Below are 26,292 nucleotides of genomic sequence, written 5' to 3'. Positions count from 1 at the left end.
AACAGTCATTTGGTTAAGCTTGAAAGGGTTTTCTGCCCCAACTCTTGGCAGAAGGGCAGAAATAGAAGAGATGAGGAAAACTGTCTGTGCCAATATACTGGACTGGGAATCAGAGTCTCCTAGCAGCAGTTTCACAGCCTGTGTTACCTGACCTTGTATGTCAAGGAGCAGACAAAATTCAACACCGTATACTATTAGTTAATATTTAACCTTAAAGTTGGGGTTGGCAGCCTCAATGAGCAACAACTGTGCTGGAGATAATCGGTTTAGCTTTGGGATGCATCCAAAGCCTGACTAAAACTCTGGGGACCCTTGGGATAGTGCTGAGCTGACACCCTTTCCCCCCCCATCCCCCCACCCCCCCCCCACCCCGCTTCACATGAACCTTCCATGGCTTTGGGATGCTGATGCATCTCCCTCTGACTGGTCCCAGTCTGGGTGCTTGATTTGCAGCCTGTATAGCTGCAAAACGTGGGTGTTTTTAATGTGTTTCAAGGGTCTTGTCCTGCCTGCCAAAAGCTTGCAGCAGCTGCCCAGCCTAATTTTACAAGTTGGGTGTTTGCTTCTGACAGGCAACTCCTCATATCTTTATGACTAGACATTATTATATTGTTCTTTCATTTGATAACTGTTTCAGTAATGGCTTCCATTTGCAGTAAATCTCTTGTACTGTCTTTTTCCCCCCTATTAAACATAAAATGATAACCTTTGCGGGAGGCTGTCTGCAGCAATTCAGTGAAGCTTTAAGAGGCTGGAGAGGAGGAGGGGAGATGTGGAAGGGAAATATGGTCAGCACTAGCAAAGTGCCTCGTGGGAAGATGCTTTTTGTGAAACTAATTATACCCTGGAGTACTTGGAAGAGCCTTCCCAGCATACAAGTTGAACTGGAAAATTAATATTTAAATGGCTCTTCAAGTTAGTACGTCTTTGGAAAGCACTGCTCAATACCTGGAAAATATGCCTGTGACACAAGAACAAATGAGTCTGAATCTGACCCAACACACATTTGGCCACCACCATGCAGCAGAACCTATCCCAGTTAAATGGCTTTGCAAACACCAACTAAAATACTTTGAGCTCTCCACAACACACAGCCAGTTCAGGTTTACTTTCCCTGGTAGTGCAGCCCTTGGTTTGCAATAGGGAAGGCTGGAGCTTGCCCAGAAACCTAGGCTGGGAGCAAGTTTCTGAACCCCCAAAGAAGCATCCCCAAAGACCTTTGCAGCTGCTCTTAGGCTGTGACTCCTATTCCTCATGAGTTTTTTAATATGTACTTTATATATAGTTACCCTGGAGGGTGACAGCACGAGGACAGACAACATCCCAGCAGCACCAGGAGCTTTGCACTTTTCATCTCCTGTTGCAAGATAGCTTTGGTGGCCCAGTACTGCAGCTCTGGCCAGGTCTGGCTTATCTGACGGCTCGTTTGCTCTGGAGTTGAGCTGAAACTTGTCAGTGAACTACAGTGCTAGGCAACAAAACACATCCCTAAAATATGCAGCGAGCTGCATGGATGTCTGCTTAATTCAGGTAACCACACATCTGTGTGTTTAAAAGCAGGTAACTAATACTGGGTGTGCAATTGCAGGAGCAAGAGGAGAGACTACAGCTCTGAACACCAGTGCTTTGATGCCAAGTAGCTGAGCTGTGCTGTTGAGCATGTGTTTGAGCTGGACCATGCAGGCGAGGTGTAACCCATCATCCTGTGTCTGTAAGTCCCCACGAGTAAAAAGGGCTGAGGGTGAGGTGGGATGGGACTGATGCTCCAGTGCTGTGTGTGGCCTCCTCCACTACCAGCTGCAGTGGAGCAATATCTGCTGCAGGGTGGTGGTCACTGCTTCAGTTTAATTCTGTGTTGATACTGGAAGATCTTTGGGGGATAAAAGGTGGTCATAGTCCAAACCCCTGTGCACAGCTGAATGAGCCAAGCTCGAAATGCAGGAGAGCTTTAAGGAGCCCCAAAACCCCAAAGCAAATGTTGAGTGGAGCCTCTAATTTGGGCAGCCCCTGCTGCCTCTCAGTCAGAAGTGCATGTGTGGGAGATACCAGAAGACTTGATCTAACTCCTGGATGTTTTGGGTTTCTGTCCGGATGATACTTTCCCAGTATGGGATTTCAAATTCAGGTTGTAAAACAACCTCCTCTAAACTGGAGAAAAGGGTTTCTCCCCACCACTTGCCCAAATAAATTACCCCAGTAGCAAAAGGGCCTTTTACCTTCAGTCTGAAAATAGGATGGAAAATTACAGTGGTTATATACAACACGCTGTAAGTTCCCTCAGACAATGAGTATTTTGTTGGCTTCCCAAGTCCCAATTAAATCATCATTTATACACTACAATTTAAAGCATGTACTCTGCTGCTAAAATCCGTAACAGCTATAAAGTGTTTTGTATACAGTTATTATTGTTGCTATTTAGTTTCTTATCTATTTTAATAGCGAAAATATTAGAATGGGAAAAGAGAGTACTGATTATCCACAGATACGCCTAATTTAACACTGTGAAGGTATCTGCTAAAATAACATGTACATAATATAGGTAAATGAATGTTCATGGGAGGCTAAAGCTGGAACACAGCAGTGATTCCAGAAATAATTGTTTCTTCAGGGGAGATGAAAAACTGAACAACCCACCCTAAAGCTTCAAATAAAGACTTTTGCTATGCTTTTAAAAATAAATGCTAGCAATGCATTTTAATTTCCCACGTGGTTCAATATACCAGCGTTATGAGAAATCCCTTATTTATGAAGCTCCCGGATAAAACCGTGCGCTGATCTTGGAAGTGCCTCTATCCCTGTTAATTATTTCTTAAAAAATAAGAAGTATTTTGACTTTAACTCTGCAGGATGGAAACAACTCACACAAACAAGGATGTACAACATTAATGTCTTATTGTGTGATTGGGTTTATTTCCAAATAAACCCAAAAAAATGTGAGGGGGGGAAAGGTGGTTCTCCCTTAGACTGCCTGTTGCTGGCCTTGGGATGGAACATGGACCCTGTGGATAGTTTCCGCTGTAGGGTTTATTGCTTTTCTTGCTTAGATGTGGGGGGAGTAAGAGTGGATGAGCAAATACAGTGTTTTATAAGGAAAAACATCTAGTCACTGTAATTTTGCAAATCATAGAATCACAGGATGGTTTGGGTTGGAAAGGAACTTAAAATCACCCAGTTCCAACCCCCTGCCATGGGCAGGGACACCTCACACTAAACCATGTCACGCAAGGCTCTGTCTAACCTGGCCTTGAACACTGCCAGGGATGGAGCATTCACAGCTTGCTTGGGCAATCTCTCCCAGTGCCTCACCACCTTCGCAGTAAAGAACTTCTTCCTTGCATCTAACCTGAACATCCCCTGTTTAAGTTTAAACCCATCACCCCTTCTCCTATCGCTGCAGTCCCTGACGTGGAGTCCATCTCCAGCATCCTTGTAGCCCCCTTCTGATATTGAAATCAAAAAGCAGCCATAAACAAAAAATTGTCTAAAGGAGCAGCCAACTATTGCTGCACACCAAAAATACAACTTTTTTCTTATTTTAGAGGACAAATCCTCAAACTGGTTGCATGCAGTAGGTCAAGAATATCCTTCTATTTCATAGAATAGTTAGGATTGGAAAGGACCTTAAGATATCTAATTCCAACCCCCCTGCCATGGGCATTTTGGGCACTATGATTTTTAATTAAAGAAATAATTTTTAATTAAAGAAAATTATTTTTAATTTAAGAAAAAGACAATCATTTGTCTCCCACCTTTTCTAAACTTTCTTTTGGTGCCAAAGGCCTGGTTTTGGTGGTGAATTGCAGCGTTCACTGTTGCAGAACCCCCAACACCTCAGCGGGCAGCGGGGCCTTGCAGTGCCGCGGGGGCCTTCTTTCTGAGGTAAAAACCCCACCCGACGGGGTGGAGGAAGGCGGCTGGCGGACCCACTGCCGACACACGGCGGCCTCACACGGGAAACGTGAACGGGGGGTGCGGGATTAACCCCATCCCATTGCTTCGGGGTTCAACCCCATCGCCGCCATGACCCGGGCCGAGGCGCTTGAAGCGCTCAGCCCCGCCCGCGCGGAGAGAGAGGCGAAGGGAGGGGGGAGTGTGAAGGCCGTGCGCGTGCGCGCGTGCGCGTCTGCGGGGCGGGGCCGCGCGTGCCGCTGCGAGGGGCCGCGCCGCCCCGGGAGCGGGGGTGTCCTCAGGTCAGTGAGGGGAGGCGGCCGTTACCGGGCGGGGAAAGGTGTCGGTGAGGGGGGGGGCACCGGGTGAAGGAGCTGCCGCTGAGCAGGGTGAAGGGGCGCGTTCGGTGCGGCGGCGGCACCACCGCACGTTACCGCCGGCGGGCGGGCCGCGCTGTGGTGATACCGGCGGGGGAAGCGGAGCTGGGGCGGGCAGGCAGGCGGCCGCTGGTCCCCGGCCGCCCTGAGGGGCCGCCTCCGTGAGGGGCGGAGCTGAGCGGCCGCACCTGAGCGCGGCCCGCCGCGGAACTTGGGGAGCGCGAGTGCGAGCCGGGGGAGTTTGTGTGGGGAGCGGTGCCCCGGCACAAAGAGCCCCTCGGGTCAAAGTCCCTGCGTGTGCCTGCAGCCGCTTCGAGAGGTTTCATTCTCGCCTCACTCCCCTCCCAAGTGTACGCAGCTGCCTTTTGTGCAGGAGCGGGTTGGCTTCGTCGCGGTGCCGGCGGTGATAAACCGCTTCGATGGCGCGGCCGTATGGGGTCCGACGTGAGGTGTGAGGAGCGCCGGAGTTAGGACCTGGTAGTGCCAACGCGGCTAAAGGGGGGGGGGGGGGTGTGCGGGAACGCTGCCTCTTGGAACAATTCGGAGTGATGCAAAGCTAAAAACTGGGGTTTGGGGCTTTTTTCCCCTCCCTCAAGTAATGCTGCTTTTAAAGAATGAGTAATTTAAGTACCAATTCAGTAAACTTAGTAGGGGGACAATTAATAATTGCACCCGGTTTCACATAAATACCGCCTCCTCTTCCCCACGTTGGTGGACAAACTTTCTTCTGGAGTCAGATAGTTTCAGTTAATGGCCCACGCCTTTATAATGTTTGTTTTGAGAAAGTCCACCTGTGGTAAGCTTCAGGTTTATAAATTCATTTACCTGTACTCTTCCCTGAGAGATCATGCATTTAAAAACAGCAAGGAGTAGTGGGTTGTTCTCACTTGAAGTGAGGAAAAGTTTGAATTCAAGTTACGATGTTTAAGTGTTCCTAAAATGATGATTGCTACCATACCTAATGAAAATGACAGACTGCGTCTCACCTGAAGAGTGCTGGTGCAGGTTTTATATGTTATCGGTGGTCTGCACCATGCTTTGTTTTCACCATGTAATCTATATGTCAAGCTTTAGTCCCTGTCCTGGTCTTTTTGTTTGTCTTTTGTAGAGAGAGGTGATCATGTATTATAGGTGTACAATGCTGTATTTGATGGTACTGTAACATTTATGCTAGAGTCAAGCTCAAAATGGCTTTATTTTAGTGGGAAAGAACTGATCTGATCATTTCATACAGAAAGTACATGCATACATTGCAATGCATATCATTAGTATTTGGGGTAATATAACCAAAGATTACCATTGTATTTTGGTAGTATAACTTGGCAAATTAAGTGTCTCGGAGCCTTATTCGTTTGAAATAAATTCTGCAGGATTGCCAAAGTTGAATACAGAGTGCAGGACTTTTTCTTTTTTTTTCCCTTTAAATCCCCAGCAGTAAGTACCCTGCAGCTAAGCGTATAATAACTTTACTTGTGTTTCCCTTCTAGAGATCCTCAGCTTTGCCCTGGAGGAAACACCTTTCAGAACTAATATGTAGTTCCTTTAGCCTGCCCTTTAAGGGTGAGAAAAAAGGTGCAAGTTGCAACAGTAATTTTTATTATTTTGGACACTTACTTGTTAGAGCTTGTAAGCAAATATTTGTTTTTGAAGTTACCCAATAGTTGCTATTCGTGTGATGAAAGCATCAGTGCTGGGTTAGGCTTAATGAAAGGCTGTATGTTATGTTGTCAGAAGAAGTTTAGGTATTCCCTTGAGGTGTGCAAATGACGATAGTTTTGCAGCAGAATATCATTCGTGCCCAGCATTAGCTTTCTCTGGTAATTCAAGGTAGTTCTCCTGTGGTACTCTCTCCATTAACTCCTCACACCTTGCCAGCTATTACTTTGTTTCACGTGAGCAAATTTTCTGATACCTGAGCTGGCATGGAAGCCCTGTCTTCTGAGGCACTATATAAATAAGTGATAAGCTACAGTTTCTATCTCAAAGAGTTGATAGGTAAGGAAGAGGAAGGAAATAAAAGATGAGAATCTTGGAAGGAAAAGATTAAAAGCTTTGTATGGTGGAAGTTGTCTTCTATTTTCTGCCAGAAAGTTGAATTCCAATCCTGCACCTTAATTACAAAACCACATTATATGTATATATGTCCGAGAACAGAGGGAGGAAAGCTGAAGTGAAAGATCATGTCATTCACATTTGCACACTTCCCATTTGCTAGGCCTGGCTTCTCTGTTTTCTGATCCTGCTGCCCTGCCTGAGTTTGATAACTCCACAAGCTAGAGTAACAGAAAACCAAGCGAGTCCAATGTCTGGAAAGTGCATTTTTAAAACACTGGTGAATGGTTGGTGATCTGTGAATGTGTGCTGGCTGTCCTGGGTCGGTAGGGTGTAAAATCCCAGAAAACAGATTTGGAAAGTATCTTAAGACATCACCTTGTCCGTCCCTGTTACCTGTATCCTGAGATTACCTGATCTCCTAAATAAATATTTCACCAGAGGATCATGTACCCTTCAGTACAGGGCTGAATGACTTGTTGATAACACCCTCCTGTGTCAGGATATTTACATACCAGGTTACACTCTGTATCCACCCTATCTACAGCGTCTCCTCTTCATATCCAGAGCAATTTGAAGGAATAATTTTCTTCAGAAACTAACTCTGGAATTATGACTTTGTTGCCTCCCTGTTTGTTCAGAGTGTACAAGGGGTTTCTGAGAGTATGAAAAGAAAACAACTCTTCAGTCAGGTAGTGTGTTAGCTTGTGCTTTGTAGGTGTGATATTTTATATGTAGGCTTGCAATAGCTGATGGAACAAAGTCCCTTTAAAATCTGATCCATAATATGCCACGTTATTTAATGGTTTGTCACTTGCCCACTTAGCAGGGTAGGGAAGTGCAAGACATTGTTTAATGCTGGGAAGGAGATGAAGCTAGCTATGTATTGCTTACAACAGAAATGTATGGAGTAGCTTACACTATCCCTTTGTTGCAGTGTTTGCCTTCCTTTGGAGTCCTTAGCATACAGTTCAACCTGGAGATGAAAGAAAGCTCTGCCCTGTTAAACAGCTTGCTCAGTTTCTGTGGAGGAATGTAGCACAGGGAAATACTGTGTAATGTTAGGGTGATACAGTACACTTATAGGTGTACAAAGTGGACCTGGGGGTGTTCAATTTCCTAGTGCTATTTGATTCTTATCTTCAGTAATACTCTCCTATAACACCGAGTTGATACTACTCCTTGTATACCAAGAAAAATTAAAGGTTTTCATACTATATAAAACTTCATAACGCTAATGTGTGTGTATGCTTACCTTGCCCAGTTCCTTTATTATGCTTTTATGCTTTGTTACTGCACCTTCCTTAATTTTTTTTCTTTTTCTCTGCTAAAGTTCTATCATATCCTAGGGTCTCTGAAACAGAGTTATTGTGAAGGAGATCAGGCATTTAGGGTATCCTAACATTTCTAGACAACTACATCTTAATGATTAAAATAATATTCTGAAAGCAGAATTTCAGGAGTGTTTGTATGTTTGTCTTGAAAATTCATTACTGCAAAGTAGCTGCCATTCACTTGTAAAGAGGAGGAGAAACTGGTTGAAATACTAAAGCCCAATCAATGTACTAAGCATTGTAATAGGCAATGTAATAGGCATAGGTGTGACTGAAATATCTTTAGCAAAGTAAATCTGTTTGTAAAACAGCTGATAAGATAAAAATTTGGCAGCATCTTAATTTGCCTGTGGAATGGCCATTGAAACAGAGGCTGCGTGTGCTGTGGGAGTCTGGAAACAAAGTTAAGGGCAGGCAACAAGATCCACAGCTTCCAACTTGTGGCAAAGGATGATTAATTCAGAACAGTGCCCTTTCATGGATGTATGTTTGATTCCATTTCGTGAGCTATTTGGATGTAGCTTAGGTCAGCAGCAATCAGTCTCTCATATCTAAAAATTGGAGTTAGTAAACAATTGTAAAAGTGCTGCAAGGGTTGTTACTCATGGGTTTTGATTCTCAGTTTTAGAGAAGTGAAAGCCACTGTGTTTGAGAATGCATTTCTTATCAAGTGCTTGGCTTGCCAATGGGCTGACCCATTCCTGTTTCACTGACTGGGGTAATCTTCCTCTTTTCTCACTTAAAATGCAGTGGGAACAAGAAGTTGTACCAATTTTTCCCCATATAAGACACTGACTGCTTCAAGGTATGTTCCTCTGCTTTAAACACAAGGGTGCCAAGCTGCTGATCTGCTTTGTGGCTTTCAAGCCACATGTTCCGTAAAGTTTACTAGATGTAAAACTGTAGATGAGCACAATGTACTTTTCCCATGACAGACCTTAAGGACATTTACATTACAACACCTAACCAAACTTTCCAGTAGTCCCCCCTGTTTTTCTGAACCTTGTTGGAAGGTGCTGGTAACACAGCACTCCCAGGGATCTGAAGTTTGCAGGCCACAGAAGAGGCGTGGTGTAGGTTGTAGCAATATCCTCTCCCACTACTTTGTCCCACAGGGTGCATCAACACGCTCGTGGTGAATGTAGATAATCATGAAAAATGTAGTCCTTGAATTATATGCCAACATAATCAACTGTAATGCAGTCTCCCTGTAGGTCCTCCTGGGGTAGTTACCCTTATAGGGTCATTGGCTCTCGCAAGTGAGGACTCACTGGGAAAGTGTCTTCTCTTTGTGTGCCTTGGCATTTGAATTTTGCAAATTTACTGTGTGTAGGGGGGAAAAAAAGACATTTGGGGGCCGGACAAGACTTTATAGACCCTTAGATTCTGAGCCAGGTTAGAATTAGGATAAAGGTTTGTCTACACAGGCGAGATCTGTCTGTAACATAGGAAGTTCTGTCTGTAGTCATCTGATCCTGATCTCTCCCTTCAAATAGGCAGCATGTGAGTACTAATTGTAGCGGTGTTTTTTTCTGAAGTTCACTGAGATCACTAGCTTCTTTCTCACAGGGCACTGAACAATCATTAAATGCTAATGACTTTTGATTACTGTTGACCTTGGTCAATTTAGAATTAGTGACCTAGAGACGAAAACCACTGTATCTCTTTACCAATTTCCTGAGCTATCTGATCTTTCCTTTGTAAGTCAGTTTTGGTAAGAGGCAGAGTAGAATTAAAGTTGACCTCTGTCTTTGAAAAAGGGTTGAATGCTTTCAGGTTTGCAATATCATGTTTAGAAATAAATTTGAAAAAACGGCAACCAGCAAGAAAGAACTCATTTTTTGACCCTACAGATTGTCAAGAGCAAAACTCAACATGAAATGAAATGGACAGGCAGGAGTAGTAGTGGTGGAGAACAAATGCATAATTTGTCCCTTTTAAATTAGTAGAAAAACAGTTTATTTCCTGTAACCTTGAATTGAATTCTCATTTTGTAGTTGCAGGTTTTCTCATCTCAGAGTTAGTTCATAATTCTTGGTTTTACTTTGAACTATCAAGAAGCGAATTTATGCTTGTAGAACAAATAGCAAATTCTGCTCTGGGATATTTTCTACCTGCGGTTCCCAAACTATGATACTGGAGAATATGTCTCAGCAGGCTGATAAAATCGTATATTTCATGTTGTAATGAAGCATTTCACATTATTTCTTTCCATACACACAGAAAGGAACGTTTGTGTGATAATTCACTGTAATGGGATCGAACATGTTGTTCACTCTAGGCTGTTAAAACATAAGCTTTTCATTACATGGTTGTGGTTTATATGGACTGCCATTCCTGCAGCAAGCATCGTATTGAAATCATAATGAATATACAATATAATTTTAAATATTTCTTTTATTCCTCACTTTAGTACATTAGCTATATTTATTTTGACCCAGCTGGGAGCAAATCCTTTAACTTCACTAGCAGAACGCAACAGTGTAGAGGAGTCTTTTGTGTTACATTGTGTTTGGGGCATAAATAGAAAGTTACCCAACTCACTGGGGAAAAAAAATAACAGTAGGAGTTGTTGCACTTGCTGTAGGAACAGGTTTGTGGAGAGCCAATTGAAATCCACACAAAAGGAAAGTGGATGTTTATTTGCAAGCAAACATAGGGCTAAATGTTACCCTTAAATATAATGTTTTGTTTTGGTTGATTTGTCTCAAAAAGGCTATTGCTGTAAAAAAAATCAAGTGAAAATGACCAGATTCAAAAAGGACATATTAAAAAGATTAAAGCTGCTTTGGTAGGGAGACTAAAAAAAGTGCCATGCAGAGACAGAAAATAATACAAGAATGAAAGAGTAAAAGACATTTGAATACTCATTCAGTAAGCTTCTATTTTATATATGTTTGTATTTACCTGTTGACTTGGGCTATTTAGGGCTTTCTGCTTACGTTTCTTTAAAGCATTAAGGACATTTAAGAAAAAAATGTAGAAATTATCTTAGTGGATAATATGATGCAAAGTGTTTAAATCCTGATAGCTTAAAAACTAAGCAGTTAAAAATATTTGCCAATGAGTATGTTGCTAGTATAGAAATATACGATTCAGCCAAGTTGAACTTCAGCTTAAAGTCTCTAGTGTCAGTTCAAGATGCAATTCTACTCTGATTCTCTGCTTTTGGCTTGTATGGAAAAGAAATGCTTGGGGTTTTTACCCTATATTCTGGCTTGTCAAAATTTACAATTTTGCCCCACTTTTTCCATGCTTCAAGTTGTCCCTGTTTTTTTGTTGGTTGCTTTCTGTTGCTGTTTGCTTTTGTTGCTTAGGGTAGTTTTTGTTGCTTTTGTTTGATTGTTGGTTTTGGTTTCCCCTATAGAAGACATTACCAAGTAAGACTTTAGGGCCAGCTTTCCCATGCAACAGCCAGAAGCGGATGCATTCTTAGTTACTTTCAGTGCTGTCAATCAGGCTGGAAGATTTTTGTCAACTGTAACAGATTTTTTACTTGCAGAAATCAAGAGCAGAGTTATCAGTCCCCTTTCCAAATGAGTGTTTTGATAAACAGCAGGGTTGGAATGGTGATTGAGGATTCTTCCAAGTGACTATATAATTCATAGATAGGTAAACAGAACGAAGCTCCTCAGCTGTGTGGGTTGGTTTTGTTGAGGAGTTTGTTTGTTTGTTTGTTTTTGAACTTGCACTTTCCATTTTAAAATGACTGTTCAACATCAAACTCAATGAAAATTAGCAGTGGACAGGTACGTTTGTTAAACAGTAACATGGTGTGTTTATTTTTGGTTAATCAAGTTGTATCATCTGAAATTTGATTCCTTGTAAGGGGAAATTCGGAGTTTAAACAAAGAATTTTAATAATGCATAGGCATAATAACTGCCAAGGGAGAGACTTGGCAACTTTACAAAAAAGAAATACATTCATTTTCTCATTGCCTACATGGAATTTACTCCTTTATTCGTGATCTAGTCATAACAGACAATTGGGAATTTTGATGAAAACTTGTTGTCTATAGAATTGTCCAGTTCACATTTCCACATGAAGAACTGACCTGCAAATGAGGGAGAGAGAGAAAAACACAACTTATTAGAAGGGAAAAAAAAAATCAAATGAAAATTTGGGTATACTTGCTATTGCAGCAAGAGAGACTGATGTAGAAAGAGGAAGAGTACTCCCATCAACCCGGAAATTAAATGATTTCTTGATTTGAACTTCCCTTTAGAGAGGTGTAATTATAGTAGTACCATACTGCTAAAAGTTGTACCAAGAACTGTGCTGTAATACTACTCCTATACCAGCCCTCACAATGGTGTCAAGATATGTTACGGTCTTAAAGATTAAATGAAACTGGGATCACAGGTATATTGCACATATTCGGATTTGAACAGCAAAAATCATACTTCTGTTGTTCCCAATGTTTAATCAAGAGCTGGTTTCCAACGGCTTGTAACTTGCTCCTGGTAATTTGAAAGGGGCATGTAACTTAATGTGTAGTATCTTGGCCTCAGTATGTAGCACTTTGCTTAATTCTTCACCTCTGTCATTTTGGATTTTCATTAGGCCAGTGTTAGGATTGCAGCATGGAATTTCCTACGCCTTCTAAGTTCAAATATTTCTGGTTTGACTACATTGCTTATGAAATAAAGATTAATGTTCCTTTGAAGAGCTCTTTCCCTTTTTCCAAGTTGTGTATATCAAGTTTGGTTCCGTTCATATATAATTAATGAAGAAAAATGAGAATTGCTGAAGAAGATAAGGAGCATGTTGTAATAATCTTTCAGAAATGGATATTGGGTGAGAGAAGGTCAATTTCCTTGGTCTTCTTGCCTGAGAAAAAGTCATTTGAACTTGTGATTTTGCCTAGTCTTTCATCAGGGAGTAGCTCATAGGTTGGTTTTACTGACTGCTAACATTGATTTGTAAATTCATTAACAATGTTTGTGGAGTAAAAGAAGGAAATAATTTTGTAAGAAAATTAACGGAAGTTGCTGCCAAAATGAGAAGAATAGTGAGTGCAACTAGCACTGTTTCTTTGGGGTTTTCTCCCATTTCACATGTCTAAAGATTGGTTTAGGAGACCTGTTTTATGAGCTCATAAAGTGCAGTGAAAGATGGTGGTATAAAGCATGTAACAGGTATGTAGTTTTTCAAAGGAACTTTGAATATGTTGTGGAATTGATGCTATTTTCTGTCTATAACAGACCACAGGTTTTGGTGGGTGGCTTAAGAACAGGTAGAGTTGGCAGTCTGGCTTTTTGTTTACTGCAGTGGGTTTTTATCCTGTCATGCAGATACTTCTTGTCTACTGGGGGGGTCTGTCTGACTTCTAGATTCAGGCAGAACACGCTTCAGCTGCAGTTTCTCCCTCCCTTGCTTTCCCAGGAGAGCACAACATGCTATACATGCATTGTGTTTTACAGAAGTCAAAAGAATGGTGGACTCCCATAGGCTCATGTTTACAATCTCTTTCCCAGACTGAGCTGACCAGTCAGTCTCTCTGTCAGTCTCTCTGTCATTCTCTTCTGTAGCCTCCCAGTGATCTTTTTGTGCTGTGTGTATCATCTTTGGTTTTGTACTGGTCAAATGATTTGAAAAAGTGTTCAAGGACCTTGATTTCTATGTTCTTTGGTAGTCTATAAAATGGATTTATGGAATGAAAATCCAAATCTCTCGTATGAATCTCCTAACCTCCATTATCTTTCACCTTTTGCCTACTGCAGTGCTGAGAATCAGATTTTCTGAAGAGTGCATGGATTTTTGTATCTTTAAGGGGTTTTTTTTACAACTTCTTCCTTTTGAAATGTCTGTCCTGTGCAGTGGCAAAAGGGTTATTTTTGCAACTAGAAAGGCTGAGAAATTTACATAAGGAGAGGAAAAAAGCTTATGCAAAACTCAACAAGCTCAGATTTTGTGCAAAGAATACCTGCTGTGTTCCGGTTCTAAACTCTCAGTTACAAGCACTTATAAACATCCCATCTGTGGGATGAGTTTTTTAATCTTGACCTCTTCCGTTACCTCTCTACAGTTCAATATGGCTGAGGTTGTTAGTTTTCCTTCCAAATCAATCTGTTGCAGATAAAGAAGAAAAAAGGGGGGGTGTGAGGGGAGAAAAGCTTGCTAGAAATTAATTCTATGGAGATTACATAACCTGCCTCTTAATGTGTTTAGGAATGTATCTCTGCCTTTCAGCAACACCCACCATTTCCTATTAAGTTACTAGTGAAGGAGATTCTGCACTAAGATGTTGGGTTGTGAAATGTAGCAGCTGAGGCATGGATGCATATCCTTCTGTTTCTCCCTTCCATAAGCAGAGACTTCAGGCAGAGAGGACAGATGTGTGTCTGGAAATGGTGTCATCTCAAACCACTGCAGCAAAGTCTCTAGATGGCCAACTGCCAGGGGGTTATGTTAGTGCTTATATACAGAGTGTCTCCCAAGGAGACCTGATAATCTTTGAAATACCTGCACAGTTTCATTTAAAGCTAAAGACATTCTGAGACTGCATTACAAAGCCAAAGCAATTGCTTATTCAAGCCATTGTGATGGTGTTTCAGTAAATAGCCCCTGTAACATTTCTGTGCTCCTGTTGAATCTGGGGGGCAGATTTCTTTCAGGGATTTCAGCAAGGTCAGCCGTTTCTACACCAACCTTTGATCACTTTAATTTCAATATTGTGCTCTTGTCCAGCAAAACTACTTATGGTTAAAAGTGGTTAAATTTGCTTTAAAAGCAAAGAGGATTTTTTTCTTAAAGACTTGAAGATAATTACGTATTTGTATTTGAGTGATCCCCCTCTGATATTTTAAGGTGTGTAGTACTGACACCAAATACCTAATATTTTTATTTCTCTGCTGTGCTTGCGTGGGTGTTTTAGACACTTGACCTACTATTAAGGAAATCTGATCTAAATTTAAGTTCTGAGCAAACTGATGATTGCAAATTAATCTTCTTTCCTATTTACATGGGTTTGGTTGGCATGTCTTATATCCTGTTTATTTCAGAATGTGTGAATAAAATCAGAGTGTGTTTGCATGGCAAGGAGTGATTTCTGCCTGAGACTAAATCATTCTGACTTCTTCATTTAATGCTTTGAAATATTGATTAAGTATATTCACCCGGGTTTGCTTTAATCTGATTGCACATCTCGAAGTTTGCTTCTGATGTGGTGCAGCCATGGCTGGTGTAAGCTGGTTTAATTAGCACTGCTTAGTGATTTGGGACCCCTGTCAAAGGCAGTTGCGTTATCTAGAAACATAAGGAGTTAAAGCTAAAGCTGTGACCTCATCTCTATTCATGTTACACTAGAGTAGAAGCCGAGCTGAAAGGGATTGTTTAACTGCCTCGCTGTCTTTACTGCTGCTAGTTGATTGCTTTAATTTGGTTCTGATATCTATAGCATGCTTTTGCTAAACAACTGTTATGTAGGGATTTGTGGGAATACTAGAAACAAATGAAGTCACGCTAACACCGGCTGCATGTGGAAATAGCTCCCACGGAAATGTTTAGACTCAAATACGTCTTTCTACCCGAGTTCAACTTTTTCTTGCTTCCCCCGTGAAAATCCAGGCAGCATCAAGGAAAGCTAAAACGCACCCGCTTCTGGCCAGTCATGCACTTACGCAACTGTGTGTGCCATTTATTACTTTATTACTCAGCGCTGCGTATGAAATGAGGAGTGCAATTGCTGCCGCTTTAATGTCAGAGTGGCGTACGTTACAATAGGTGTCACTGTGCGGCTGGCTCCAATCCTTATCGGTGACTTCAGCTATTGGCTCCCACTGAACGCTGCCTGACTCCATCTGCAGGGCTGCAATACCTACTCTGCTCCGAGCAGTTCAACGCACAAGTTCAGCTTGCCGAGCAGACTAGCAGTGCTGTCGTGCGCGTCTGGCTTAGCCCCCTTCAGAAAGCCAGTGCTGCAGCCACGCACGAACACTCTTCACAGGCTGTAGCTCTTTCCTGATCAGGAGATCTGGAAAGAAATAAAACTGGCTGGAATGATGGGGATGTATTTAACGATTCAAGTACTGGATCAAACTTAAAGCCAGTTTCTTACTCGGTGCGCTGAAAAGGTCACCTTGTCTTGCCGGAAAAGAAGTAAACTCTCAGCTCTGCTGCTCTCTGTTTAACAGCTTCTGTGTGCATTTCTTAATGTTCTTAGCTAGTTAGGCTGTCTAGCTTTACAGACAAGTATACTCATGGTAGATGAGAAAGGAAAGAACATGAAATGTCTCACCTTCTTCTTGATGCTTCCAGAGACGGTCAAGAACAGGTCCAAGAAGAGCTCTAAGAAGGGAAATAGCAGCAGCAGTAGCAGCAGCAAATTGCCTCCAGTTTGCTATGAAATCATTACCTTGAAGACCAAAAAGAAGAAGAAGATGGCTGCTGATATTTTCCCCCGAAAGAAACCAGCCAACACTAATACAACTGCTGTCCAGCAGTACCACCAGCAAAATCTCAATAACAACAACACTATTCCGGCACCTAATTGGCAAGGACTTTATCCAACCATCAGAGAGAGGTAAGTGCACGGCAGTTGATTTTTACTGTTTAAATAGAGTGGTGAAAAAGTAGCAAAATGTTTGTAGTGCAAATGTTTAGTTACTCGTTTAGTTACTCATTTATTTGCTGAAGAAAACACAGTTCTCTTTCTTTTCCTGTGTGTGTGAAACAAGCGTTTTGGTAATGGAAAATATCTTAGTATCTCTTTTCCAGACAGTGCAGCTGTTTGTCTTGAGTAAATAAAAATGCTGCTGGAAGCTGCAGCAGATTTGCTTTTAGACCTTTGTAGGGATTTTCAGTGATACGTGCTCCTGACTTTGAAAAGTTCTCATAAGTTTGGGTTCTTTGGGCATTTTTTTTTTTAATTGCACGCACATACAACACACATTCCGCAGCCCCCCTTAGTTTTTTCTCTAGTATATTTGTGTGATGATGTGTAAAGGAGCTTAAAACAAAGCATGAGCTGCTTGTCTTTACTGACATGCAACTTTAAGTTGTTAAGAAATTCAATGTCATGGGTCTGGGGTAAGCACGAAGTTACTGGATGCCATGAATTAACACGCTACCTCTGTTTGTAGAAATGCAGTGATGTTCAACAATGACTTGATGGCAGATGTTCATTTTGTGGTCGGGCCACCAGGTGGGACCCAGCGGCTGCCAGGACACAAAGTAAGCAACAGCTGCATTATCAGCTTGGGCAGGGATAGCGGGGGAGAGCTCCCACGGTTACACCAGGACATAGCATGGAAGTCTGGCTCAGCCCTAATTCTGTATTTTAAGAGGCTGCATGCAATGGAATAGTCTGTCACTTGCTTTTCTTTGTGTTTTCAGTTAAACAGTACACTTGTTGGGCTAATGCAGTCATTGTAAAGTTAGGTTTGCTGCTTTATGCTGTTGATTTATATTACTCCTGAGATTTTCTAGAAATAGTTAACTTCTGTGGTGGATATGATGGTTTCCCAGTAGCTAATGCAGGGAAAACATGTAATTCTGTTCTTAACTTTTACTTCATTACTTACTGAAGTGTGTCTATAGAGTCTGTCAGTGAAGCCCAGTATGCTCAGTGTGGCTCTCCCACATTGTTTTTGTTGGCAGTGCTTTCAGTTTAAAGCATGAAATAAGATTTCCCTTTCTCAACAGTATGTCCTGGCTGTTGGGAGCTCTGTATTCCACGCAATGTTTTACGGAGAGCTTGCTGAGGACAAAGATGAAATCCGTATACCAGATGTTGAGCCTGCTGCTTTTCTCGCAATGCTGAAGTAAGCGTCATACATCTCCTGGATGTGTTTTCCTTTCTGATGTATACATGCACTGGTAATACCATAGCTAAACTATTAGACTTGTATGTAAACAAAAAGAAAACAGTTGTGTAAAAGATTACTCTTTTTGTGTTTGAAGTGTTTTAAACTTTTACCTCATTTTGCTTTCCCCCTCTACTTCCAGGCACGCATATATTAGACTAATGTAGGCAGTTATAAATAATGACTTTGACAGGGGATCTTTGGGCACATTGTATACTGTAATGCCTATTGATCTGATTTGTCACTACACGTTACACAAAGGAATAGAATTACTAAAAAGAATTGTCAGCTGTAACAAAAAAAACCCTACTTTGCAAGCATAGGGAGAAGTTAAAAACTCACCAAAACCCCATCTTCAAACCTAGAATTGCTGGGTTTGTCTGTTGATGTCGTTCCAGCTCTTCTATAAACTTGCTATGTTCAGGTCTTGTCTTAGAAAAATGACCTGAAGTTATTGAATATAGCCTCTGCAAATTAAATTTCTCCTCATCTATCATATGGATGCATTTGGAAAATGATAAAAAGGCTGTTTATATGAGTAGGGTTCTTATTCTAATGGAAGAAGAACAGTCAGTTTACATGATCATTATTTTTCTTCTTGCAAAGATAAGAAATGCCATCATTTTCCTCAGTGAGCATAATGAAGCAGCTCTCCTGCTGAATTGTCTTTGAATGTATCTATAAATTAATTATTAAAGTGAAATGCCCCATCACAGAAATGCTGTGGCTTTGAGGGTTTTTTGCCTTCAGGTTTAGCAACTACCATTGCTTTCTGATAACGAATATACTTTAGTATCTAATAATGAGCCTTTTAATATGCTGCAGATTTTCTTGCAGGTAAAGGTGTAATCACTGTCTAGCAATTTAATGTATTTCATAGATTGTTTTGACTAGCTTGTGATTACAGAATGGTTTCCTTTTTTTCATTTACATTTCAGTGGCACTGTAGATGAATGCTCAAAGTTGTATGAAGAGTTTGTTGCGCAGAGTTTTTATAGATGAACATCAGAAATGTGCCGTGCAAATGTCAGTAACTGCCATGAAAAGCTGAAGTCACACAGGTGTTCTATAGACCTGGAATATGAAGTTAGATGTGACATTGTGTAGGTATCTGCACTACGGATCCTTGCTTTGGGCCTTTCTGGTTTTGCAGGTGTTTTCTGCAGAACTCAGACTTGAGCTTTACTTTCATGCAGAATTTTACAAGGCACAAGTATAAGATACTTAGATTCCCCTGACCCCCCCCTTTCTTTTTGAACAGCAAATCTATTTCACTGTAGCTAAACTTGATTTGCCATAGAAAATGTGAATGCTTTCTGAATTTATCATTAGAAAATGTGTTCAGAGGGCAAACCTAGAAAATCAAGTATCAGTACTGACATCTAGGTTTTGACATATTACTTAGCCCATCGCAATTTAGGAAACTATCTTTGAGAGCATGGCTGGAACCATGGAAGTTTTCATCCTCTCACCTTTTATTAAAATAAACCCCAACAACCCAGTTTAAGAAAAAACACAAAAAGTCTGTGGTCTGTGTGGATGTTGAGCTGACCTTGCCAGCGCTAACTTCCACTGATGCAGTGTGCCTGAACCTGCAGAGTGCTCCCCCGTCTGCAAATGCCAAGGATGGTGCAAGGAAGGGAAAGGGATGTTGCTCAGCAGTGCAGCATTCCTCTCATCACAGGAGCCAGTGCATGTGCTGCATCTTGGGGGGAGCCATGGTCCCCTTCACTTCTCAGCCCCATGAGTGGTGCTTGCAACTGCTGTGAGCAGTGGATGACAGAAGGCTCCTGATGCTCCTGCTACAGAAGGGAAAGACTTTGTACCTACCCCAAAGCAGCCCTGTCCTTCATATGCTTCTTTCCCCACTCAGGAGAGATGCATCATAATCTTTGTCAGAACACACTCCGAGTTTGGTTTTGGGGGTTTGGTTTTGAAGCTTTTTTGTTTAGTTTCCCTGGACAGTAAGTTCATATAACATAAATATTTTTTGACTTGTTCTCTATAGTGGGCAGGCTGCCAACAAATATCAGATGAGGTATTGCCACGTTTAACATAGGGAACTGGTAGATACTTCGTATTCTCCCAGTAAAATTGCTTTGGCTGTTCTCTCCAGTTTTAAAAATAGGGATAAAGTCATAGTCTAGCTGACAGACTGAATTCCTGTCTTTATTATATTTTACCCTAATCTCGATGTTCAGGTTAGAACCATGGTCTCATCTTAGGACGAATGTGTTACTAAACCATCAAACCCTGTGGTCTGGCAGACTCTCCTTTAAGAACGGGGTGAAACTGGGATATCAGTAGTTGCAGACCATAGTGGAGGTGCACTGGCAGAGTGAGAAGTGTGGGGTAGTGCTGACAGCCAATCTGTGCTGTGTCTGTTGTAAATCAGTGATATTACTTCTTTGCTTTCATGAATATTAAACTAGCTACTTTTGTACTGTTTCAGTTTAAAACAGATGTCATCATTCTCCACTGTATTAGCAGGCAAAGAGAAGCAATAGAGAGGAGAAAAGAGCTGGAGAACAGTGAGGAGAATCATAAAAACGAATGAATTGTTACATTGAAATTTTTTTGGACTAAGGAGCTAAGCCTGTAACCAGTGATATATAGATGTACTCTTTGTTATTACAATAGCCCAGCTGAAATCAAGTAATAAAGGAAAAAAAGGGTTGGGTCTGTGCAAGTTGTTTTTTTTTTCCCTCTGAAACCTCTTAGATGTTATTCTATTGCTTGAGCAGTACCTGCTCAAGAATTATTCCTAGGTGTGGCTTGGAGAATAGTACCCAACACCTGCAAAAATACAAAAGGTATTTACAACTAGAATAATGGAATCAACCAGGTTGGAACAGACCTTTAAGATAATCAAGTCCAACCGTTCTCCCGCACTGGCAAGGCCACCACTAAACCATGTCACTAAAGGTGCCATTTACATGGTTTGTGAACAGTGTAGGTACTAATTCCACTTTATAAGCATATCTGTTCTGCACAAAATTCATTGTGTTGGGAAACCTACTATCTAGAAAAATTTAATTACTACAGGGTTGCATAGAACTGCATCTTTACTGGAGGAAGTCACTTTATCAACCGTAACCATCAAGACTTGCTTATCCCTATGAAGAATAAAATTGCATTTGGCATGGTTTTAGCACATTGCATTCACCAGCTGCAGAGGGGCCCTGGAGCATGAGATATTAAAAAGAACAAACTGCACAATGCTTCATTTCTCTGAGCAGGAACCCCAGCAGTTTAGTCACATAAATAGAATTTTACCTTCATCTTTTCCATCACAGTAGCAGAGCAGTAAAGGTTTTTTCCTCCTTACGCAACGAGATTGAGAGCACTGAGTGCTCTCAGACTCTAGCTCCACTGTGCTAGTGGAGCTCGGATGCTGTAAGCATTGAGAAACCTGAAATTAGAATTCTGTGCCTTTTCCTGTGTGCTTCATCACCCTGTGTAAACCCTACCCTACCCTAAAAAGCCCCAACCCAGTAGTTATGGAAAATAGATAGCACCTAATATACTTTGATGGCATTTGTTTTCTTAGACTACCTAATTATTCCCGACAAACTTGTTTTCATTTATGTATTTATCTATGCACCTCAATAAATTGCCATTCACCATCACATGACACCCATTCAAGTACTCTTTGTAGCGCATGTTACAGACTGTTGTATTAGCCAAGTGAGGTAGCCCTTGAGGACCTACTGCCTGGGGCAGGCAGCCTCTCATTAGCCAAAGCATGCATGGAAGGGAATGCAGAGCTGGAGGGGCCATAGTTTGTGAACATTACCATTGTCTACATAGCATGTACCCCAAATGTGAAGTGTTATTCACTGTAGATTTAAGCCTTTTTTTGCATGGTCTTACTGGTCCTAACATGAGTGATGAATTTGGTTTGTACTTTCTCTGTTGATTTAATCAATATTTTCCAAAAGCACTGCTTAGTTTTCATGTGGAGCCATTTAAATATTCTTTGTTCCAAATTTTCAGATGTTGTTGACAAATTACGTGTTTGCATTAAGCAGCAGTGTTACACCCATGTGTTTTATTTCAGATACATATATTGTGATGAAATTGATTTGGCTGCAGATACCGTACTGGCCACTCTTTATGCTGCCAAGAAGTATATCGTCCCTCATCTTGCCCGCGCCTGCGTCAACTTTCTAGAGACAAGTCTAAGTGCAAAGAATGCGTGTGTGCTGCTTTCCCAGAGCTGCTTATTCGAGGAACCTGACCTGACCCAGCGCTGTTGGGAAGTGATTGATGCCCAAGCCGAGCTAGCTTTGAAGTCTGAGGGTTTCTGTGACATTGATTTTCAGACACTTGAAAGCATTCTCCGAAGGGAGACTCTGAATGCCAAAGAAATTGTTGTTTTCGAAGCAGCTCTAAACTGGGCTGAAGTGGAGTGTCAGAGACAAGAGCTAACAGCTACCATAGAGAACAAGCGCAAAGTCCTCGGGAAGGCTCTGTACTTGATACGCATCCCTGCCATGGCACTTGATGACTTTGCCAATGGTGCTGCTCAGTCTGGGATTCTGACTCTCAACGAAACCAATGATATCTTCCTCTGGTACACGGCTGCTAAGAAGCCAGAGCTACAGTTTGTGAGCAAGCCCCGGAAAGGCCTTGTTCCCCAGCGATGCCACCGTTTCCAGTCCTGCGCTTACCGCAGCAACCAGTGGCGCTACCGGGGTCGGTGTGACAGCATCCAGTTTGCTGTTGATAAGAGAGTGTTTATCGCTGGCTTTGGGCTGTACGGGTCCAGCTGTGGATCAGCAGAGTACAGTGCCAAGATTGAACTCAAACGACAAGGAGTTATCCTAGGCCAGAACTTGAGTAAATACTTCTCAGACGGTTCTAGTAACACTTTTCCGGTGTGGTTTGAATATCCAGTGCAGATTGAGCCTGACACCTTTTACACAGCTAGCGTGATTCTGGATGGTAATGAACTCAGCTATTTTGGACAAGAAGGAATGACAGAAGTTCAGTGTGGGAAGGTGACTGTTCAGTTTCAGTGTTCTTCGGACAGTACAAATGGCACTGGGGTACAGGGAGGGCAAATTCCCGAACTCATATTTTATGCTTGAATGAAAGGAAAAAGCATTTTGCTATGAAGAGCCTGTGGTTCAGGCCTACTGATGCTTAGCTTTTTATCTGCAGATACGTGATCAGTACAGGTAATACGTAACTAAACGCTGTCGGCAAGTTACTGGCTTGCTATACTTCTACCATTGTTGGTGATAAAGTTTAAGTGTAATATTAAAACTGGAAGCTCTTAGGACAAACAAGTTTTAAAGGCTTTGTAAAAGGGGTGCTTGTTTGCTGGTGTTGCTGACCCTTTCTTTGATGCACCTGTGAATCACCAGAGGATGTCCTCCTCTTGTATCTCACCAAACATTGTCTTCATTGATCCATTTTCTCTTTCTCCATTTTCTGCTTGTAATTATTTGTTCTTATTTGGGGAAGTTGGAGTAGAAGATTAAGAGCCTTGTTTTATAGTTCACTCTTCTGTCTGCTTTTCAATAAACTGAGCTGCTTTTGATCATGGGACCTGAAAGAAGTGCTTCAGTTGTAAGCAGAAAAATCATAGGTTTAAGCCTTCATCTTGTGAGACTCCCCTGTGGCTGGCTGTTTGGGATAGCTGCAGGGGAAGATGGAGAGAAGCAAACAACTATCAGGAAGCTATGCAGCATGCTGAGTATGTCCACAGTGCACAGGCGTTTTTACAGTGTGGTGGGGATGTGGGCTTGGCAAAATCCCTGAAAGTTCATTTTCTAGGAATCCCACCTCACAGGCAAGGAAGTACTTGCACATGTTCAAATTGTGTATGCAGCTCTTGAAATTATACTCCCATGACCTAGTTTTTACTACATTTAAGTTGATTTGCTATTTAAATGGCTTTTCTTTGAACCCTTGCTAAATAAATGAGAATTAATCGCTATCCTCTGATGCAGGGCAATTTTTTGTTTGTTTTGGGTGGTTATTTTTCTTCCTCCTAAACATTGTAGAGATGGATTATAGAGGAACAAAATAATGCAGCAATCCTGACTTGGACTTTTTTCTGTAATATGAGATTTCTTCTTTTTCTTACCATACATTATGAGTGGAAATTTAAACAAAGACAAAAGATTCCCAGCTGTGGTCATATTACACTTAATGTATCATCAGATAGAAGTGAGGAGGAGGAAGTCTTCTCTAATGTGTTAATGTGGGATCTCTTGCAACTTCTTATGGTTACACGTCAATCAGAGGATTATGTGGTACAGAGCCTTTTCCTATTTTCTTTTATTTTTCCCAAGTTTCCTGTTATATGTCTGTATCATTTTTAGTAAAGTATTAGGGATCATGTCTCCTTTTATCAGGGAAGGAAACCAGTATAAATAAGTATAGGTACTGTAGAAACATAAGAACTTATTTCACCATTGCATTGGGACAGTTGCCTCTCAGAGAGAGGCACATTACCTGTTGTAAAGCATCTCATTCTTATTTCACCTCTGAAGTGGGTTCTGTTTGTTACATATGTTTTAATGAAATGAGAGGACCAAATGATTCTTTAGTCAGACTGAAGATTAATGTAACAGTATATCAACGCATTAATGTAGCATAGCCTTAAATTCACTTGCCAGTTTTGTAATAAAAATGTTTTTTTCATATGATTTCTTACCATTTTAATACTATTACTCTGAGTGTTTCTTGACAGTTGGAATCCTGGCCCCTGGCCATTGTAAAGTGCCAATACATCTTTGCAGTGTCCAAAAAGACATCTGAAATAAGGAAAACTGGAGCGTAGATGTCAAACACTTCATGGCCAAAGCCCAGGTCTTCTCTCTAGGTAATAAAAGGAGAGCCAGGTAAAAAGCTTCCCTGCAAGATCTATGCTTTTCACTCATGTTAGTGTTTAATGTTTTATATACATACATAACACATGTGTGTGTATAAGTGACATTCTTTCTGAAATGTAAATACCCTCAAAATATATAGAAAAATGTTTTGTTTTTTTTGTAACAGATGTACATAATCCAGACTGTTAGTGAGATCTAAACAGAATGCTCCATGGAAAATTCCCAGAGAGAGAGATTTAAAAAACCTCCAGTTAATTATATTTAGATCTGCAGTCTGAAATAGACAAAGAATATAAATTGTATGGACTGCAGGAAAAGTTGCTGGAGAAACTGCAAAAAGGAATTTAAGATTGCAATGAGGTAATGGTCATCTGCTTTTAGACAACCTCTGAGCAGCAGTTCCATTTATTTAAATACACTTGAAAGCAGAAAAAGATGCTAATCAGCTGATTACGTTTTCTTACAGCGAGCAGTTGATGTAGATGTAATTACTCTGAGTGATGATGAGATTGACAAGTTGCTTTTAGTAGCAACCTGCATTCTGAATTGTTTGGAAAAAAATCAGGTGCCTCAGCTGGTGGGACAAATCGGAGAGTACTGCATTCTAGAACTAGGCTTGGGTTCTCACTTTTAAGTTATCTTTTGGTTTTTACTTCTCTGCAAATAAAGGTGAGGTATCCACTGCATTCACTGGCTGGAGCAGAAGTTGGGAGATCAGAATCCTGTGTAGCTGTAATATGTAGAAAGTGAGCTGTTACTTAATTATTATTTTACCCGTTACTTTCCTGAAATCTTTTTGACGAAGTAGGATGAAAGCAATTCCTCTGAATCCATTCCAGGTTTTAGGAGCTGGTGCATGTAAAGTTTTTCAACATGGGTGAATAAATGTAAGCCCCCAAAACAACCTATTGATGTTTACAGCATGACTCGATTCTGAGCACTGCTTGATGCTAGCAAGTACTGGTATATAAGAAGGTGCTAGCACCAGTCACCTTGGCACATGAGGGCACTCAAATAGGTGTCTAAATGTGGATTTGATTGGTTTAGCATCAGCATCTATGCTTGAATATGTTGATTGATGTTTTGAAAGCATCAGCCATATCAACCTGGAATGTAAACATCATGTCAATAGAGATCCTTTCATAGGTTCTGTCTTAAACTGTACCTGGCCATCTTTGCTACTTGTATGTTTGATTTTCCTGGTGAGGGGATAAGAGAGTATAATGTAATATACTTTCTGCCCATCTTAAATAGTATTTAAGTAAACATTTTGATTTCTACATACTTATTGCACTGAAATGTTTGGGGGTTTTGTTTTTGTTGGGGTTTTTTTGTGATAAACTCAGCTAACTTCAGGTCCCAACACCCATTTGTGCTGGAGCAGTGTTTGACCATAGCAGGCTTACAGCATTATTTATAAAGGACAGATATATATAAATATGAAGTACCTCATGTTGAATGTTATTGTACTGTATCTTTAATGTCACAGTGCAGATCTTGTTGGACTCATGAATGTGTATAATTGCATTAAACATACAAATAAAAATGGTTCTTAAACTGTTGTTTCCTGCAGTATCTTTGAAGCATGAACTGTGAAAGCCTTTGCTTCGTTATCCCTTTCATCTGATTTCTATTGTTGTACAGTTGTGCACGGATATTTGTTGAGCTTGTGTATTCAGAGATCTTTTGATCCCCAAAGAAGTAGAAGTCTAAGGAAAAACCAAGGAAGAACAATGAAAATGTTAATCAGTTACATTGTAAAAAGGTTGGAGATTAAGCTAATGAGCCAGAGTGAATGAATTCATTTATGTGCTTTATGAAAGACCTTGTCTACGAGCATTAATATTTCAATGTACTATTAATATTATTAAGTATGTGAAGATGAAGGGGGAGGGCCTCATGTTTATTCCAGAAGACAGTTGGCACAGGAAAGGCCATGGTTTTCAGTCTCTGATAGATCAGAATAAAGGACATGGTTAGTGCCAA

The 26,292-nt window shown here is 41.1% G+C and overlaps 1 protein-coding gene across 4 annotated transcripts; it reads left to right on the top strand.

Annotated features, from left to right (window-relative positions):
• Window positions 1-4,110: 4,110 nt before the first annotated feature.
• Window positions 4,111-25,863, top strand: BTBD3 (BTB domain containing 3). Of its 4 annotated transcripts, none has more exons than XM_065682320.1 (5): window positions 4,111-4,190; window positions 15,912-16,176; window positions 16,736-16,826; window positions 17,298-17,416; window positions 21,519-25,863. In XM_065682320.1, the coding sequence occupies exons 2-5, from the start codon at window positions 16,034-16,036 to the stop codon at window positions 22,549-22,551; spliced, it is 1,386 nt and encodes a 461-aa protein (XP_065538392.1). In that variant the 5' UTR covers window positions 4,111-4,190; window positions 15,912-16,033; the 3' UTR covers window positions 22,552-25,863. The 4 variants fall into 4 exon arrangements, with proteins under 4 accessions (XP_065538392.1, XP_065538393.1, XP_065538389.1 ...); XM_065682321.1 differs by lacking the exon at window positions 4,111-4,190 and adding an exon at window positions 5,819-5,837; XM_065682317.1 differs by lacking the exon at window positions 4,111-4,190 and having other exon boundaries at window positions 15,368-16,176.
• Window positions 25,864-26,292: the final 429 nt, after the last annotated feature.

The sequence above is a fragment of the Lathamus discolor genome, chromosome 5, assembly GCF_037157495.1.
Source record: "Lathamus discolor isolate bLatDis1 chromosome 5, bLatDis1.hap1, whole genome shotgun sequence".
Lineage (NCBI taxonomy): Eukaryota > Metazoa > Chordata > Aves > Psittaciformes > Psittacidae > Lathamus > Lathamus discolor.
The sequence above is the reverse complement of the archived record's forward strand: the minus strand, read 5'-3'. Positions and strand labels throughout refer to the sequence as shown.

Bases quoted from the DNA above. Each gene is read 5' to 3' on its own strand.
- BTBD3 (XM_065682317.1), top strand. From the start codon at position 15,854: ATGGTAGATGAGAAAGGAAAGAACATGAAATGTCTCACCTTCTTCTTG. The intron at 16,177-16,735 runs GTAAGTGCACGG...CTCTGTTTGTAG, and splicing joins TATCCAACCATCAGAGAGAG to AAATGCAGTGATGTTCAACA. The intron at 17,417-21,518 runs GTAAGCGTCATA...GTTTTATTTCAG, and splicing joins GCTTTTCTCGCAATGCTGAA to ATACATATATTGTGATGAAA.